Source organism: Aulonocara stuartgranti (assembly GCF_965226115.1).
Source record: "Aulonocara stuartgranti genome assembly, chromosome: 23".
Lineage (NCBI taxonomy): Eukaryota > Metazoa > Chordata > Actinopteri > Cichliformes > Cichlidae > Aulonocara > Aulonocara stuartgranti.
Genome location: NC_138958.1, coordinates 569,215 through 589,062, shown reverse-complemented (window position 1 = coordinate 589,062; position 19,848 = coordinate 569,215). Strand labels below are relative to the sequence as shown.

At 48.0% G+C, this 19,848-nt stretch overlaps 1 protein-coding gene across 2 annotated transcripts in view; it reads right to left on the bottom strand.

Annotated features, from left to right (window-relative positions):
• p3h2 (prolyl 3-hydroxylase 2) overlaps window positions 1-19,848 on the bottom strand; it is a 51,279-nt gene that overhangs the window by 4,205 nt on the left and 27,226 nt on the right. Inside the window, exons 2-11 of one of the 2 annotated variants that reach the window (XM_082522910.1) lie at window positions 14,161-14,313; window positions 13,505-13,694; window positions 11,393-11,524; window positions 10,179-10,306; window positions 8,026-8,115; window positions 7,644-7,684; window positions 7,209-7,300; window positions 6,978-7,105; window positions 6,794-6,889; window positions 6,503-6,653 (exon numbers count right to left, since the gene is read on the bottom strand). In XM_082522910.1, coding sequence (XP_082379036.1) covers window positions 6,503-6,653; window positions 6,794-6,889; window positions 6,978-7,105; window positions 7,209-7,300; window positions 7,644-7,684; window positions 8,026-8,115; window positions 10,179-10,306; window positions 11,393-11,524; window positions 13,505-13,694; window positions 14,161-14,313 — 1,201 coding nt within the window. The remainder of the gene's footprint in view (window positions 1-6,502; window positions 6,654-6,793; window positions 6,890-6,977; window positions 7,106-7,208; window positions 7,301-7,643; window positions 7,685-8,025; window positions 8,116-10,178; window positions 10,307-11,392; window positions 11,525-13,504; window positions 13,695-14,160; window positions 14,314-19,848) is intronic. The other variant, XM_082522911.1, reaches the window with a different exon arrangement.

The window sequence follows — 19,848 nt, the reverse complement described above, 5'->3', positions numbered from 1 at the left end:
AGCCACCCCCTGCTGAAGAGGAAGAGGACTGGCCTCCACCACCTCCTCCTGTTGTGTTCAAGGAGGAGTCTGTCTCCAGCCAGGGTCCAGTTGCGGACCGCATCGATACGATGCTGAAAGAGCTCCAGGATCTGAAGAGGGAGTCTATGGCTGCACAGGAGAGTCAGATCATCCCCCCACATGAATCTAGGCCAGGTTTCACTTCTCCTCAGCCAAGGATCACCTACCCTCCAGCGCCGCCTCCGAGAGCACACCCCCCTCCATTGCAACCACTGCCAACTCCATCCCCGTCCTCATCTACTCCTTTCTTGACCTACAGGGGGCCTCGTCCAAGCATTCCCAAGCTCTCACGCCGTGATCCTGGGGAATTTGCTCGTCTAAAGATGGCGCTAGAGAACTTATTGCCCCCGGAGAGTTCAGAGCTTTTCAGGTACCAAGTCTTGTTAGATCATCTACACCTGGAGGAAGCAAAGTTGATAGCGGACGCTTACCTCCATTCTGCCACGCCCTTCAGTGACACTATGAACGCTCTTAACGACAGGCTTGGGCAGCCCCACCAGCTTGCCCTGAGAAGAATTGCTGCTGTCATGGACTCACCTGACATCCGCCGAGGGGATGCAGCCGCATTTGAGCGATTCTCTCTCCACATCCAGTCGCTCGTGGGCATGCTGAAGACTTTAGGCCCTGATGGGGAGGTTGAACTCCAGTGTGGCTCCCATGTGGCTCGACTCCTTAGTAAGCTTCCTTCAGAGCAAAGAGCTGATTTCCGTCGGTGCATGTACAACCATTCTGGTCAGGCTTACACCCTGGATGACCTGGCTACCTGGTTAAAGTACGAATCCTGGTGTCAGGACTATGACGGCTTGCCCACCCCAGCGATCACCAGAGAGAAGCCTGATGTCAGACCAAGCAGACGCTCTGTTGCGGTCCTTCACAGTGCAGAGAGCTCACCCAGGTCACCAGGTACCACTCCAAACAAAGCTAGGCAGCAACCCTACTGCGCCTTTTGCGATAACCGTGCCCATCACCTGAGTCAGTGTCAGGAGGTCATCAAACTGAGTCGCGAACAACTCACAGACTGGATAAAGACTAACAAGAGGTGCTGGCGTTGCGCACGCTCCCATCAGGCAGCACAGTGTACCCTCAAGAAACCCTGCAGCCTGTGTCAGGGTCGTCATCTGCAGGTCCTTCACGACGTGAATTCGAAGTTCTTAAAGCCACATGGCTCAGTGTCTGCTCCCCCACGAGAAGGTGAGAATCCTACGGGCGTCCTGTACCTCGATCGTCCTACAGAGAGCGGCCAAGTCCTGTTAAAGGTTGTCCCAGTCATCCTTCACCATAATGGCAAGACTTTGAGCACTCACGCAGTTTTGGATGATGGGTCAGAGAGGACTATGCTGCTACCCACCGCTGCCCAGAAGCTTGACCTTCAAGGCATCCCAGAGACACTTCCATTGCGCACTATCAGGCAAGATGTGCAAACTCTGCAAGGATCATGTGTCTCATTCGAGATCTCCCCTGGTGGCAAACCTAAGCTGAAGTACAAAGTCCGCAACGCCTTCACCGCCACCCGTATCGACCTAGCCGAGCACAGCTACCCGGTGGAGTCCTTGCAGCGGAAGTATAGACACCTCCGAGGCCTGCCTCTCCAGTCCTTCAAGAAGGTCAAACCTCTCCTTCTGATTGGCAGTGACCACCCACAGCTCATCACTCCAACTGAAGCTGTCCGTCTTGGTCCACCGGGTGGTCCCGCCGCTATGCGCACCAGGTTAGGGTGGACACTACAGGGTCCCTCCAGCCTTATAGGTTCCTCTTCGCTGCCACAACAGTGCCTCTTCACGACCGCCATTCCTCCCCAGGTGAGTGAGCTACTCAAACATGTAGAGAAGTTATGGCAGGTAGATGTTGTCCCGGTGCCAGAAGGCAAGGTGGTTACCCGTTCAAGAGAAGATAACTATGCAGTTAGCCTGCTAGAGCAGAAGACAGTTCGTGTAGATGTCGAGGGCATCCAACGCTATGCCACCCCCCTCCTTCGCCGCGAGAACATGCCACACCTTAAAGCTAGCCCTAACGCTGTCGTTCCCAGTTTGAGAAGTGTGGAGAGAAGGCTCCAGAAAGATCCAGAACGAGCTAAGGTCTACCGGGCAGAGATAGAGAAGTTGGTCCAGGCCGGTTCGGTGGTTAAGGTGCCCCCCTCTGAGGTTGCTCATGCAGATGAGTCATGGTACATCCCTCACCACCTTGTTAGCCACAATGGCAAAGATCGCCTTGTGTTTAACTGTTCGTTCCAGTTCCAAGGCCAAGCCCTCAACGAACATCTTCTACCTGGGCCCACCCTGAGCGCATCGCTCCTTGGTGTCCTCCTTCGCTTTCGAGAGCATGCCGTAGCCATCAGTGGTGACATTAAAGGTATGTTCCACCAGATTCGCCTTCTTCCCGAAGATCGTTCCCTCCTGCGGTTTGTGTGGCGGGATCTACACCCCGAGGAACCGGTGGCCGTTTATGAATGGCAGGTCCTCCCCTTCGGTACAACTTGCAGCCCATGCTGTGCAACCTTTGCTCTGCAGCGCCACGCCAGGGACCACACGGAAGGAGATGATCCGCTACGTCACTCTGTGGGACAGTGCTTCTATGTTGATAACCTTCTCCAGAGCGTGCCGACCCCTGAAGAAGCCCGGGACCTAGTGGACAGGCTAAGAGCCCTCCTGTCTTCTGCTGGATTTGTCCTTCGCCAGTGGGCCAGTAATGAACCCAGCACCATTGGCCACCTACCTGAAGACCTTAGATCCACAAGTGCAGAACTTTGGCTCACTCAAGACAAATCAGACACCTCTGAGCCAACTCTGGGCCTTAGCTGGCACTTCCCCACGGACACCTTGGGTTACAGACACCGCAAAATCAGTTATGGCGCCCCCACTATGTGGAATATTTATAAGGTTCTCGCAAGCCAATACGACCCACTGGGCTTTATCCTACCGTACACCACCCGAGCCAAGATGCTGGTGAGGCGCCTTTGGGATCAACAGAGGGGATGGGATGACCCGCAGCTTCCGCCAGAACTACTCCAGCAGTGGAAAACCTGGGAAGAGGAATTGCCGTTCCTTGCACAAGTCCTGCTTCCTCGCCCGTATCTCCCAAAGCACATCACGGAGTCAGTTAGTGAGAGAGAGATTCACATATTCTGTGATGCGTCAGAGCAGGCTTATGGCGCAGTGGCCTACATGAGAACAGTGACAGGTGATGGCAGCTCACATCTAGCCTTCCTGATGGCTCGCTCCCGTGTTGCCCCTAAACGCATTCTCTCCATGCCCAGACTTGAGCTGTGTGGTGCCCTCTCCGGAGCTCATCTTTCCCGTCTCCTTAAAAATGAGCTCACTCTGGACATAAAGAGAATAGTGCTGTGGTCTGACTCCACAACTGTACTCACCTGGTTGAGGTCCCAGTCATGCCACTTCAAGGTCTTCGTCGGCACCCGCGTGGCTGAGATCCAGGAATTAACTCACTCGCACACTTGGCGCTATGTGGACTCAGCCCAGAACCCCGCAGATGATATAACCCGGGGGAAGTCCCTTCTCGAGCTCACCAGACCCAATAGATGGAGTCAAGGGCCTCCTTTCCTGCTCCTAGGTCCAGAACAGTGGCCTCCAGAGCCAAGTGGCACCCTGGCTGAGCCTCCAGGCCCATCTGAGCTCCGTAAAGAGACCTTTTGTGGATTTTCTACCACCTTTGACCCCGCCACTTCGAACTTCAGCAAATATGACACCTGGACACAGCTGCTGGAAGCGGCTATTACGCAGTTGCATGGGGCGGCCAAAGGCAGTGGAACTTCATCGGCTTATGACTATGTTCGAGCAGAGATGAACGTCCTGAGAGAAGCTCAACAGGAGAGCTTCCCTGAGGAGTATCGACTCCTTAAGCAGGGGAAATCCATCAGTCGCAGCAGTCGTCTCCTTGCACTATCCCCTGAGTTCGACCACGAGAATGAGGTCATCCGTGTAGGTGGACGTCTTCGCCGCTCTGAAGATCTCGCCTTTACCAGCTCCCATCCTTTAGTTTTGGATCCGACACATCCAGTCACCCGCCTGTTCATCCAGGACGTCGACAGTCGCCTGCGCCATCCAGGGCCAGAGAGGGTCTTTGCGGAGATTCGGCGCACTCATTGGATCCTGAGAGGCCGGGAAGCAGTTAGGCGTTTTCAAAGGACCTGTCTTGAGTGCCGCAGATGGAGAGCCCGACCGACTGTTCCCAAGATGGCGGACCTGCCAGTTGCGCGCCTCCGCCTTTACAAACCTGCCTTTTATTCGACAGGCGTGGACTGTTTTGGACCCTTTGAGGTCAAAATCGGGCGCCGTGTGGAGAAGAGGTGGGGCATCATCTTTAAGTGCCTAACTATCAGAGCGGTCCACCTTGATGTCCTAACCTCCATCGATACAGATGCCTTCCTAATGGCACTTCGACGCTTCATTGCCAGGAGAGGAACTCCAGCTGAGCTGTACTCAGACCAAGGGACCAACTTCCGTGGGGGAGAAAGGGAACTCCAAGCAGCTTTTGCAGCCATGACCTCTGACCTGCAGAAGCTCCTGGCTCCCCATAAGATCGTCTTCCACTTCAATCCACCAGCGGCTCCTCATTTTGGGGGAGTGTGGGAGCGGGAGATTAGGTCTGTCAAGACGGCACTCTACACTACAGTAGGATCCCAACCCCTTCAAGAAGAGGTCCTCCACACGGTCCTTGTGGAGGTGGAGGGCATCTTGAACTCCAAACCACTAGGTTATGTCCCGTCTGACATCAGTGATCCTGATCCAGTGACCCCCAACTGCTTTCTGATGGGGCGGCCTGACGGAGCACTTCCTCAAGTGGCTTACCCCAGAGAAGAGCTCCTGAGTCGCCGGAGGTGGAAGCACTCCCAGGTGCTGGCTGAGAACTTCTGGTCTCGATTCGTCCGGCTGTACCTTCCAAGCCTGCAGCTTCGGCAGAAATGGCGGTCATCCCCCGCAGATGTCACAGAAGGTTCGGTGGTGATGATTGTAGATCCTCAGCTGCCTCGTGCTTCCTGGCTCGTGGGCTGCATCTCCAAAGTCCACCCCAGTCCCGACGGGCACATCAGGTCTGCTGACATCAAGGTGAAGGACCGGACCTTCACCCGACCTGTGGCGAGGCTGGTGGTGCTGCCTGCCCTCCCGGACGAAGACAAAGGACAATCACCGTGACTTTGTTGTAAAATTGCCTTTTGTTGTGAGCAAATGTACTTCATACATTTGGGGGCGGCTGTACAAAAGGCCCCGTAGTTATGGGTTTTATTCTGTTCAGTTGTTAGTTCACCTGCAGTTTTTAGAGTGGCCAGTAGAGGTCACCCCACCGCTTTGTATGAGAGACTATGTCCAGGGAGAGACGTGGGCAAAGCACCTGAGCTTTTCTGCTCCAGATTACCGGCAGAGAATTGGTTATTCCGTGAGAAGTGTGCGTTAATGAGCAACGTAAGTTGGTGATGTGTGAGGATGTGATAATAAGATGTGTTTGGGACTGTAACCAAGGTTAGGGGGGAAATGACTATGTTTCTGTCTGTGCCGCTAGCGGGTGCTAAGCTAAGCTAAGCTAAGCTAACTTTCCTGCCGTGTGGTTGGGTATAGCTGTGTACCTGGTTAGCTCTCTCAGGGGTTCTATGTGTGAGTCGTGGGTAATATATGGCCTATGGTATTAAAGGGGATGTTAGTTTATTTCCCGCCTGTGTTTATGTTGATGTACTCTGGAGATATTGTTGTGAACACTTTAGTAATGTAGTATTTTCTTTCTGTTCCGTTCACACACACACACACACACATCCATGCCCACGCACCTAAACCTGTATGCAATACCTGCTCCTCTGACAACCTCTGTTACCTTCAACTGTGTGAAGTCAATACAAGAGTCTGCACTATCCTCGGTGTCTTCATTGTCTCCCTTCTGAACATTCATCCGGGCCTTGAGCAGTGTTCTGGCCGACACTCCGGGGAGTGGTAGCTGCAAACCTGAACTAGCACCTTACAGTCCTTCCAGTACAAGCTATCTACCCAACAGTTACCGTGAGTGTTCTCGGTGGTCAGGAACAAATGTAATCGCATGGCAGGATGCTGTAAAAGGACCAAACTTCAGCCAGGAGAACAACTGAGATAATCCATCCACAATATGAGGTTAGTCATTCATATACTGCTGCATGGGCTGGGCTGTAGCTACATCCTAAGGTTTTAAAAACTGAGCTTAAATAAATGATTAGTGGTAAAAAAAGCTGAGGGAGGTCAACAGTGATCACTGACTGTTTTAGGAGCTTTTTGAGATTAAATAGAAGAAAATACAAAACATTAAACATGTTAACAACACAAAAGCCATATTAAACGCAGACTACTTTAGGCCCGGAAGTAGGATTCGTCGCGTCATCACTTAACGACCGGATTTGAAATCATTGGTGTGAAAGGCAGCATTTTATTTCCTTTACTAAACACTGGTTTTGGCATCAGCTGAAGACCTTTGATGGCTGTCCGGCACACCAGGTGTGTGTAGGAGAAGTGCAACGTGGAGTTTAGCACGAAATACGACTCGATGATTCGTCTCGCCCGCTCGCTGGTTTCGTAGAAGAGGCGAGCACTTCTCATTGGCACTCTGCCCTCAAAGCCGTGCTGGGAGGAGAGAGGGAAATTGTAAACGCCATCAGAGTGGAGGTAACCTAACAGTCCTGTTTACAGTTTATGAAGCTTGTCCTAACATTCATAACCAGACTGGAAATTAGAGACTTGTTTGTTTAGTGACCAATGTTTACCTGCAGGGTTTTAAGCACACTGGCTCCTTCGAACTTCTCATTGGGAGTGTGAGGGGACATCCTGCCTTTGTAACCGTCTCCTGCCATCGTGACAGTCTTTAGGACAAGAATACAAAAACCACTTTAAATACAGTTTCACACACTGAGACAGAAACAAATGCACGATCTGTAAAACTGTCCTTACATGTGCCAGCTGTCTGAGCTCTGCACACTCTTCCTCAGATAAAACATGATCCAGCAGCACCCGCTGGGTCCCGTTCAAAGCCGCCGAGTTCTGCACCAGCTGCACGCCCTCGTACAACAAGGGGCCCCCTGCCCAGATCACAGCATGGGAAGAATGCAGACTGTTATCTCAGCCAGTGGTGGTCTTCATCCTTTTAGCTCCTCATTCTGCTGTGTTAGCACCAAACTTTACCTTCCTTGAGACTCTGCGGAGACGTGACGGTGACATTTTTCTTATGCGAGATGGGAACATACTCCATCCAGCCATCGGTGCCTGAGGGAACGCTGAATGTGGAGAGAACCTGGTGTGAAGATACCCACTCAGGAACAGCAGTACGAACATTTTCTGAATTTAAAGCTCACAACACAAATACTGGAACTGTGTTTAGCTTCGTAGACATCTCCACCTGCCTGGAGCTGGAACAAACCAGCGTGCCCTTTGAAGGTTTGACACACAGATTTAAAAACGTCCGTCTATAAAGCTGAGCGAGCGTGGCGAGGGTGAACCAGCACATGCCTTTAATCTAGAAACTTTGGATTTGTGAACTGAAGGCAGTCTTTTCATTACCAGACAAATATAATATAAACAAAAGGATGAATACACATCATGTTGTTTACAGTGTTTCACCTGTTTGAGTCATCTCTTCCACCTGTGCTCCTCCAGTAGTTCTGAAAGAAAAAGAGAAACTGTAAATGTGCATGTATTGTTACGTGTGGCGGCATGGCCAGCAGGTGGCGCTGTTAGCTGAGCAGATAGACGTGCAGCAGCCATGCCAGACACCTGTTACCCCTGCTTTGAATGAGCCAGCAGCAGCAGGGGCGCATTAAGGCTGCTACACACTCTGCAGGAGATCTGCTCTGCATCACAAACATACGGACTCACTTACCAACAACTGCTCGTTAAATTACAAACTAAATCTCCTTCATTTTTGGGGGAAAACAAAATTAAAGAACGTCGGTTTGTTATTAAGCGCTCAAAGGCTGCTCCAGGGTTTAATAGCATAACTTACCCCTTCTGTGAATTCTGCACCCATGATTTTGCTGCCAATCAGAAGGAGCTTTAGTTCCTGTTTGTGCCTCCTCAGGTACCATGCAGCTTTCTGTTGAACAAAAAAGGATTTATGGTGAACAGAGTAAAGGAAAATGTCATCTGCATTGTTTTTCTGCTCTCTGACAAACTCCACCTCTCTGAGGTTAAAACCCTGCTGTCGACTCACCTGATAACAACCAAACTAATTAGTTGCAAATTGTTTCTGTTTTAGTTCCACTTACTTTTCCAACCCTCGACTGCAGAGACACAACAACGGCATCAGATGGCAGCAAACAGTAAACATGTCTCACTTTAAACATTTGATTTATTTCTATGTTATAAATAACGGTTTTATTTTGATCTCTCGTGCATAAAACACCTTCAGACAAAATTATTCATATTTTAATACGAGTCCTAGATAACTCAGAGGTCTGTCCATAATTTCTCCAAGCTCTAAAAGTCACAGGGTATTCCTCTTGTCCGTATGAAGGAAATGAGAATGAGACCGTGTTTCCTTTGGCTCTCTGCGCTTCAGTGCCAGGGCTAATGGTTGTGATGTGCTCATTTTCTCAGAGGGAAACTTTCCCTCCTCAGGGTAAAAAAAGAATAATATTGCAGTAACACAGAGAGCTGCTCTGCATTGAGGTGGATTGTATAAGATCTAAAGCTCCCACAGTGTCTCACACACTTCTGTGATTTTTTCCTCCTCCCGAGTGCCTAAGAAGCCAGACTCATCAGCGGGGAGGCGGTCGGACGTGGCACGGGACCCCGGACTCTGTAAACGAACTCTCCCCAAAAGAGGGAGAGGACGCAGAAGAAGAGAGTCTGCGGCCCAGTGACTCTTCTGTAAACGGATGGGGATGGAAAGACAATACACACACACACACACACACACACACACACACACACACACACACACACACACACACACACACACACACACTCTCAGTGTCTCTAATGAATAACAGGCTTTAGGAGAAAAGCTGTTTACTTGGAGCTGGACTGAGGCAGCGTTTCCCTCTTAAAGCAGCTGATCAGAGTTTAGGAAGAACAAACGCTCAGCGCACAAGTAGCTGATGAGCAGTAGTCAGCCTCTGCAGATTTCATTTTCACTAGCTTGCAGACATTTAGCCTTTAGTTACTCAGAATAACAATAAAAAAGATGGCAGGGGAAACTATGTTGCCGTAAACATTGCATGTCGATAGAGTGAAATGTGCCGAGTGCTGCCAGCTGGATGGAAAACGTACACGAGTGAAAAGCAAACTTGAAGAGGCAGCAGCTGCCAAGTGGCAAGTAGCTGCTTCATCCAAGACATACAGCAGGAGGGCCGCTGCCTCTCGTCTCCTCGGGTTTCCTTAAATCCACACTTTTCCTCTCCAGTCCCGGACGTCTCACGCCAACACTCCTGTTACATTACTGCACATCCATCTCAAGTGGAATCTTTAGCCTTTATTTAATCTTTACTGTTTCTTTGACGCACTTGCCAGTTACCTCAGCCTCATTCCTCTCAGCGCAGAAAGGTGTTTGAAAGAGTTTGTTCTCATAACTTAAAAGAAACCGCATAAAGCCCGGAGCGCCTCGATTAACCTGATTACACCGTCCAGCTTTGAGTCTTTGAAAAGAGGGAAAAGAACAAGCAGAATCACGTCTGCAGATAATTAAGAAGTACCGGCGGCGATCAGTGCTACCCCTCAGCCTCCTAGTGATGCACATATGGGATGAATTTCAAAATCCTACGTCACCTTGTTCCCCAGTTATCGCATTCACAAGATTTTCAGGAAACATCACCTCTGACCTTGAGGTCAGAGGTCACTGAGACTCGAACTTTGTGTCCACGCCACCTGCCTTCCAGTCGCTTCAGTGAAATCTTCTCAAATGACTTGTTGGTGTTTTATTTGCATTTTTACTTTCATCGGTAAAACTTCCATCTTTACATACGAACTCAAACAAACAGAGGCCAAAACAAATGATCGCAGCTCTCTCATGCAACATCCTGCATATTCGAGCAGTAACGTAGCCGGGCACAGACACTAAACACACTCGACACGTTGCTCTTCTTATGAAGTTTAATTTAGAGGCCCATTCACTAAATTCATCTGGTGTCTTCACGTCCAAACACATCAGCTCCTTACCTCTCGTGGCTCAGCATCATGTCCCAGCTCCTCTCTGTAGTAATCGGCGTTTTCCTTCATGAACTCCTCTCCCTCGTGGAACAAAAGGTAGGTGAGGGCGCACTGCAGCGCCTCCTCCAGCCTGCCCGCTGCAGAGAGACACACAAAGCAAATGAAGGAGTTTTATCTTGGAGTTTCCACAGGAGTAGACTGTATCATGCATGTCACACATGTGCAAAGTGTGTACCGAGTGTTTTGTGAAAGGACTGGAGTATGTGAGTATATGAGACCCATGTGTCACAGCTGACGTTCCAAAACTCTCATTACAAACAAAGCCAAAGGTTGACGTAGTGGAGACGGCGCACACACAGGCTCAGGTTGCTACAACAGAAGGAGACCAGCGCCCGTCACCGAGCGCTTCCTGAGACGTCTGCGAGCACAAACGCACTCCTGACGAGAGGCTGAAGGTTAACCAAAGCTCTCCTACCTCTGCTGCAGTTTATTATCTCCTCCCAGGCGTCAGAGTGTGGAGCTTTGAGAAAATGCCACTGACGTGTTTAGGAAAAAGCTGCAACGGTATGAGTCCTGCTGGTGCTGAGGAGTGAAACAGCAGGAGGTCACAGGCAGCGACGTTCCTGCCTCGCAGGCAACAAGCACCTGCCTTAAACTTCCAACCTTTAACAGGATGTTAGCGCGAGCGCTCCGCGCATGAACTTTTTATCAAGAAAACAATGTCGGACAAAAGTTCAAACTTTTTAAGTCTGATTTTTGAGTCATTCCCATTATTATCACACCCACACTCAGACCCACTGATCCACGATTCCTTATTGGAGCCACATGTTTACAGGTCATCACGATAATCAGTGATGTCACAACTCCTCAGCGCCATCTTTTCCCGTCTACGCGTTGTTGCCGTGCCAACACTTCTGTGCTGAACTCTTCACTCCCTCGTTTAGATGTTTTCACACTCGCGCGCACCACAGAGCACCAGCATCAGGTTCAGCCACGCCGTTGATGCTCGTGATACAAGGTGAGACTCGACCGGCGTGCCGATCCACTCGTCTGCAGCTCTTTGTGGTCGTGGGGCCTTCGTGTACACACATGTCTGTGTTTGTGTGGGCGTTGGACTCATGGGTGGATCCATCTTCATAATTGTGCAGTCAGACTGAGCTTCACACAGACAGTGTCTGAAAGTATTGTGCAGTCACCATTTTTTACACTAAAGAACAACCTACCTTTGAAGTAGGCAAACTGAAGGTAATCGTAGTGCAGAGGCAGGTAGTTCTCCATAGGTGAGAGGCGGCCGGGTCGAGTGGCGAGGTCTCTGACACACTCGTGCTCGCAGTGCAGCACCTGAGTGAAGTGATCTGCAAACAACGAAAGATCTCAGAGCTGGTCTTTGATTTGAGTTTAGCATAAATTCCTTCTGCTGTGAGACGAGGACGTGACTCTTCCAGGCAGGTAACCACGGGGTCGTGCAGAGAACGAACTCTCATGTTGTTGCTTTATATGTTCATAGTTCCAGAAACTGAAAAGATGTTTGACAATAAGCCTGAAAGAAGCCGCAGGAGGGATCCTGTTACAGGATGTCCTGTGTTCAAAGTGCACAGACACGCCATAAATGCACTCCAACATACACACATAACAAACTTCATGTTATAGTTACTGCAACTCATACAGATGGTATGAGACCAGATCTGGGATTTACGCACATTAAAGGCCGACTTTCAGCTGGTCTAATGGAAAAGAGCCCGAGCTCATCTCAGGGCAGATACTTCATCAAAACACTGACGAGTCCCAGTAAAGTCTAATCTAAAACACAGAACATCTGAGAACTTTCCGAGTCCAAATTTGGAAAATAACTGGATAAAAACGTTGATGAATAAATGAAAAAGGTTCTCGCAGTTTCCAGTCTTGGCAGATCTTTGTAGAATGAAACATTAATGGAAATTCAAAAACAAGGCTCAGCACATGATTTCCTCATGTTGATCCCTGAGAGGAGAGCCAGCAGAGCTCGATGAGCGTGCTTTATGAGGACGTGTGCTCATCGTTTATGTGCAAGTATACTGAGGCGATGTCTGAGCAGCTGCAGCAGCGCTTTCCTTACTCTCTCGCAGGAGCAAAGGTCGGATCTGAATCATGCAAAGGGATTTGACTTTCTGGGTCAGTGAAGGAGAAAGTAATCCTTTAAAACTCCCGTATATGCGAGTCATGTTGCGCATTATGACGATCGCAGCCTGTGCCGTGGCAGCGCTGTGGAAAATGAGCCTCCAACTGTAAGTAAAACAAAGCCTCTCAGCGTTTATGCATCCTGGATACGACTAACCTGCAGCTACTGCTCAAACTCAAAAACTCTTACAATAATAATAATGATAATAACACCCTGCCCAGTCACAGTGTAATATAATAATACTAAAATTATAACTGTGATCTGGTTCAACAAGATCATTAAGGTCTACAGAAACAACACAAACTGACAGCAGTATGTGAAGCATGAGATAAATGCCTGTTATTTATCCAGCTCATTAAAAACGTTTGAACAATATTTTGTGATGAAGCTATGCGGTTAACCTTTCGCCAGCTGTCAGTGTGATGGACGCCAGGCTGCCAGTGACCTTTGGAGTTGAACTGAGAGACGCCATTAGGGAGATAAAGTTGTGTAAATTACACTAACTTTCATTTTTGTGGTTAAAATCCCCCAAAACTGTCGACGGGAAAAACACTGAACCGTTTAAAAAAGCTTATCTCGTGGTGTGTTCAGGTACAAGAATAAAAGCTCCTAAAAGTCAGCTTCACAACACGTTTCCTTTTATCTGTCACACCTCGAGTCTCAGCTACAGAAACCTTCATATTCTGAATGAATAAAAACCAAAACACATCCAATAATTGCATGGATGTCACTACAATTTTAGTTAATGAGCCCAGGCATGTAGTAACTAATGCTCCTTTAAGCAAAGACGCCAAGAACAACGATCGCAGCAGTGGAATGAGGTGACGGGAGAGAGAGCTGGCCTGGGTTCAGGCCGTTTCTGCCAAACATGGTTATGAAGCATGTCGACTGCCTCCCAGAGCTAACCGCACAGCTCTGCTAATAATTCTGAACAGACTCAACTAAACTGGGATTTATTGGGACTCTTAAACATGCAGCTCAAACTCGACTCTGACTGGTGCAGACAGACGTGCCATAGCTTTTGCGCGGGACACGTGAGAGAAGACGTGACCTCGGTTCTGGATCTCAACTGCTTTCTTTTGTTTGCTTACTGCAGTGAAAAGCGGGAGAGCAAAGCAAAGGTCAAAGGGCAGACTGGAACCCAGACGCCTCCTCGACAGAGCGCCTGATTTCTTACCTGATACGACTTCATGGAGGCTGTAGCGGTATCGGAGGTGATCTTGGCCCTCAAACTTCTGCGGGCCTTGGCACAGCGCCCGACAGTCCACGTCTGCCTTGTAGTATTCCACCAACGCCTCCTCAAAGAGAGCAGTCGCTCCTTCGTAGTCGCCTTTATCGTACAACTGCACTGCCGCTGTGAAGGAGCGCTGCGACAGGAGGCGATAACCAAGACAAAAACGATTTCAGCCATATAGTCGCAGAGCAATATGATTCCCATAATGATGACAGCTGGTGAACGTCACGTTCTGCCGCTGAGGAAGGGCGGGGCAGCACATGCTTCAGCAGAAACACTTGGGACTCATCCACAGTTAAAACTTTGAACTGAAGCACAAGTTTCACTCAGTGAGACACTCAGAGGCAGCTTCACCACAGCTGCCACTGAGATGTTTCCAGTCATTAAACTGCAAGCACCATTAACACAAAGCCCCTTCAAACAGGAAGCGCCGCTTCCCATGGTTTCCAACTTTTGGAAAGAAGCAAAGTAGGAAAAGTGAAACCTCGGGCAGAAATGCTTTTTGTATTAAATTCAGTACACGTGGTTTATGAAGATGCATCAGGACATGAAACCCAAATAAACTGAAATGTCTGACAGATTAAGGTTTTGTGTCTTGCCTGGTGAGGCCGGGCTTCTCGGTCCACAAAGTGAGTTTCCTCGACGCCCTGCAGGTTTTTGTACTGCTCCAGGTCCCGGCCCATCTCCACATGCTCTGGATTGGCCTGGAAGTAGGTGTGAGCCGCCTCTGCAGCCTTGTCGGGCCGCTGCAACTGGAAATAAAAAGAGCATAGACAGAAAGAAAAAGGGGTTATTGAAATAGTCGTGTCAGCAGAATTAAGAACTTAAAGTTTGTGACGGGCATTTTTGGAGCAAACTACAGTAGAATTCAGACAATAAATTTATCTTCATGTTTGCAGCATTAAACAGATGGACAGCTCTCTGTTATCCATAAGCTGACGTGCTATACCTGGAAAGAATCTGCAGCCGTTCTTCTGAAGCACCTGCCCGAAGAAACAGATTACTTTCCTAAAATGTTTGGCATCGATTTTTGAACTCATAAAATAATCATTTGTACAGTGTTTCTTCCTCACTCAAACTCAAATGCATCCAAGGTGCTCGTCTGCCATAAAGCAGCAACACGGGGGGTCAAGCACACGCTCAGCATGTGCAGGAGCTGAAGCAGCAACGCTGCACCTGAACAACTGCTGCCCATAAAGCCAAACAACGAGAGGTTTAGACATTCAACGAGACGAACATTTGGGCGTGACCACTGATGCTTTTTACCTCTAGTTCTCCATCGCCTGCTGAAGTTCAAAGCAAGCACAAAATAGGAAAGAGAGAGACTTTATTGCCCGACAGGCTAATAAGAGTATTTCAGAAGCTGCTGACCAAACAACAATCAAGCTGATAGGAAGGAATCAACCAACGAATATAGAAGAGCATCTGTGAACACACACCACACTGAATCCTGACGCAGCCACAGAGCCCACCGAGTGCTGAGCCAACAACAGGAAACTCGGTACCAGATTGGAGAAGAGAGGAAACTCGCTGCCGGTCTGCTGGCTCTCGGTGGGCTGAGGATTTGATGTAAACGATGTGAAAACCTGGATCCCTGTATCAATAACTCCTGCTGGTGTAATGATGTGGGGGATTGAACACTTTGGGCCGCTCAGTACTAAGGCAGCACTTGGTTACTGTTACAAACCAAGTCCATCCCTCTGCGACGGTGGGGCTGGTTGAAGCCACGCTGGGCTCAGCATATATTAAGCTGCTTTTTTTAGATGTAACCTTTACAAAACACCGCTGCTGGCTCCGGCCTCAACCGAACAGCAACAAACCAAACAAACGGATCAGGGGGAAGATTAAGGGCATCTTGAGCAATTTGAATTCCAACGTTTGCCCTTTTCATCTCTAAAACGACCCACACGGTTTTAAAAGTCGGCTATCAGGACGCGCCTGGTGCCTTTCAGATTAGATAGTCATCGCGTTCAAGCCTCAACACGGACACATTTCTCTCTGCAGCCAACTCTGTATACAGTCAACAAACAAAAGGGCTCTAAACACCAGCCTGCATTGGATCTGGTTCACTGGATGTCACTCTGTTTGAACTCAAACATGATAAGTGCCTGCAGGTTTTAATCTGCCGTTCTGTTGGATGGCTATAAACACGCTACCAACAAAGCCAAAACTGAGCGATAAAGAGCTTCGAAATTCAAATGAAGTGCTCGACAGTGACCAAACTGTAGGCAGAAGCAGCCGAGTAGAGAGCAGAACGATTACAAGAGAACAAAACACAGAAAGGTGAAAGTTGACAAGGTTGGAGACGATGTCGGCTGCGTATCCCCTGGAAGGCTGCTCAGCAGCAGAGCCATCTGACGCTAATTGTCTCAATCCATCATGTCGCCAACAGGTGCAAATTTAAAGCAGACCCCAGCATTTCACAAGCTAACCTCTCTCCAGTCGAGTATGTCGGACTGACAAAAACAGAACTCCACACACGCCAACCCCTCATTTGGCCACCAGGCACCGATTCATGTTTGCCAGTAAAAAGGCATTTGTTACAGTAAAGGTCTCGCTTTGTGCTCCTTTGTTCTTTATTAGATAAAGTTCGGGAAAGTCCACATGTATGCACGGATATCCTTTCCTGCAGGGACCTTAATGCACAAACTCACATGCTGAAGATAGACAAACAGAGACGTCTTTGTGTTTTCTGTGGGGGATAAAATCTTCCAAGAAGTGTACATCATGAAAGCTGCAGTGGCCTGCTCTGATGGAAGAAGCAGAGCCACAAATAATGAATTTCTTTTTGAAGAATCCCTCCCCGTCTGTCTGACGGCCAGCTGGACATGCTGGGTTAGTCCTGAGAGTGAAGCAGCATTCCTGGACTGAAGACACGAACACAACTACGATAAGACCGAGGTGTCTTCGACACGTTCCTGATGAAGTTCAGAGGTTTAAGATAAGGAATAAGATCAGATGGTTGATAAGTAGATGAGAACGTGTGTTCTGAAGATCAAGATCAGCTTCTTATTTTAAAAAAAGCATGGATGATCTTTGTGGCACGAGTTTGGCTACCAGCCCACTCCTGCTGCAAACACTGGGAACTCCACATTTTAACTCAGCGTAACATAAAAGGTTTGAAAGCTTTTGAAAACCACACAGGAAGAAACGGAAACATCAAATTTACACAACCACGACGTGCACATACATGCACGATGACGAGTAATGCAACCTTCGCTGGAGTGCACGGTCTGAAGTGGACCAGAGGGAGGAGCTGATGGCACAGCACACGCTGCTGCGTTCGAGATACAACATTCTCCTTTAAGACACTGTTGTCAGCTCTGATCATCTGCTTTGTGCACAGTACCAGCAGGTCACAGCAGCTTGGTACACAGTACAGCCACCTATTCTCTCCCCAGCTGCTAACATACATTCACAGGGACGACATGGCTCAGGGCCTGCTTTACCAAGGCAGGAATCATTCCAGCCAATCAGACACAGCACACAGTGCGAGGACCCCTGCACACTCAGGACTAAATATACTGTTCATTAGCAAATAGCAAAGTTTAATAGTGCCAGAGGTCATCAGTCTGAGATGCTCGCTACCATTTTATGGAGAGATAAAACAAAGTATTTCTGAGAGTCGGTGTACTGACTCAAACTGCGAAACCCCCAAGTGAGTCCAAGCTGGAAGCTTCTGCATTGAAAACATGTTCATATATCAAACACTCCCTCAGCATGACGGAGCCCGAATCAATCACGGCTGTGGGATTTCCATCACGCTATTCGGCCGAACGTTCGGCATAAAGACAGTCATGTGTAGGTAAAGCCAACTGATGTTTTATTAGCAGCAATATTTCTGCATGTGGTGCAAATATTGCATCGTTGGTATCACTTCTGACTACACTCAGACTAAATGCTGAAACAATTCATTTTTTGCTGACCGTGCAAATCAAGCACCTGACTGCAGCAGATGGCCCCGCCCCTCCCGGAGCCTGGTTCTGACGGAGGTTTCTTCCTGTTAAAAGGCAGTTTTTCCTTCCCACTGTCGCCACAGTGCTTGCTTATAGGGGGTCATATGATTGTTGGGATTTTCCCTGTATGTATTATTGTAGGGTCGACCTTACAGTATAAAGCACATTGAGGTGACTGTTGTGATTTGGGGCTGTATAAATAAAGCTGAATTGAATTGCAGTGTTGTCCTCACTCGTGCATGAAACAACACATTTCCCACACGTGGGACTAATAAAGGTTATCTTATCTTAAACCAGAGACATTACAGGCAAATGTTACAGGCAGACTTTCTGATGGTAGTTTCTTTTCCTGTCAAACAAACGATTGCAACTGTGAAAACTGACGGATTTTAAATGAGTTAGCCATATTACACGTATTCATTTGATTGTTAGAAAACTGCACTGTCAGTCACAGTGAACAGAGTTCAGCTTTCACTCTCTCCAAAACAACACAGCAGGAATATTTTTCCTGTGCATTTAAAACTCAGTTTCTGCCACAGAAAGCAAATCTTATGATGTACAAGATGTAAACTGTGCTGACTTTCTCCTCCCTCGTGAATTTCAAAGCCGCACCTGTAGAGATGAATAAGCACCAGTCAGTGTGTCCAGCCTTGAAAAGAGCGACATGTGTACGAGCTGCTGGACCGCCCTGCCACTCAGAGACGTGCTCTTGATGTGGGAACGTGTTAGTGCCAAGTTAAATGTGCATTTGCATGCTTTTCTCCTCTGGGGCTGCACCTTCCAGTCAAAAGTATGCAGATAGGTGTGGGCTGGCGCTGAAGACGCAGTGATGATGTGACACAGTGCACACATGGCAGCGCTACAAGTTCCTCTGCACACAGTTCTGAACAGCTGAGAGATGAGCAGTCTTTATAAGCTTCTAGATACCAAGAAGTTTGAGCTTTGAGAGTGTTACACAGATTTTAGTGTTTACGTCAAAAGTAGGGGCAGGAAAAGCTGCAGGATAGTAACAATTTCAAGATTATAGTGCACAACTCCTCTCCTATTCCACTTCTTCTTGCAAAGGTTTCAAACAAACTCCTCCCAAAATGTTACAGCTTTGAAACTTGAGGGTATGCAGGCTGAACACGGCGTTATTTTTCTGCCACTATTCTGAGCGCACGTAAAAAAGTTTGGTTTTGTGGCACAAATATAACGGTGTAGAGAAAGAGTTGAGCGCGAACGGGCAGAAATGTTGAGAGCGTGAGCAACACATTGTGAGCGAGCGCAAATGCAAAAACTGAGCGAGAGGGGCTGCTGTTGTGTGTGTGTGGATAATAGCAAATACTGAAATACATTTTTTGTACGCAGCAATGAATTTTGTTCACTCAAATTCAGCTTTTCTTTGCTCGAAATAAATTTCTCCTCAAAATGCAACACTTGCACCTGCAAAGTTTGTTCACGTGCGCTCAGAATAGTGGCACAAAAATAACGCCATAGGCTGAAAGGCGTCGCTGCTGTATGCTTCAGCCACTCAGTGAAACTGCAGTTTGTGTGCATCTGTCCTGATAGAATTAGAATAGAATAGAATTCAACTTTATTGTCATTGCACATGCACAGGTACAGGGCAACGAAATGCAGTTTGCATCCATCCAGAAGTGCTTTAGTGATATAGATATATTACAATATATATTAGCAATAGTATAGATATGTGAGTATATTACAGAAATGGGTCTATTATGGTATGTTATAATGTACACGGTATGAAGTATGTTGTGAATATTCTATAACTATAAGTATGTACAGGCTGTAGTGAGTACAAGCTATGTACAGGATATGAACAGGATATAAATATGAAAAACTATACAGAATATGAAATAAATAACTTTACAGAATCTGAGATATACAGCTATACAGAAATGGGAACTATGCAAGTTGTAAACAGTTGTAGAATTAAAAATTATCGTATTGTACAAAATGATTATTTACACAGAGCTATACAGATCTTTAGGATATGAAAATGTCAGTACCTCGGTTTATCTGCCAGATGCAGATATGAAACGCCGTCATAGTTGGCAGGAGACGAGTCAGTCATGGTTCAAAATACGTCTCCTTACCAGGGTTGTAATGGCTCAGCAATGGCTGGCTCTAGCAGATCAATAATAAACGAGGACAGGACTGGGATTGGTCTCACCTGGTGAAGAAACCTGCACACACCTGCTGACTCTTAAGGCTTTTTACTGCCAGTGAAAGCTGCTGCAGCTATACTGAGTGAAAACTTGACACCGGTGCCTGCAAGAGAAACCCACCGTGGGAAAATGTGTCCAAATGGATGATCGCCTCCGATGAGGC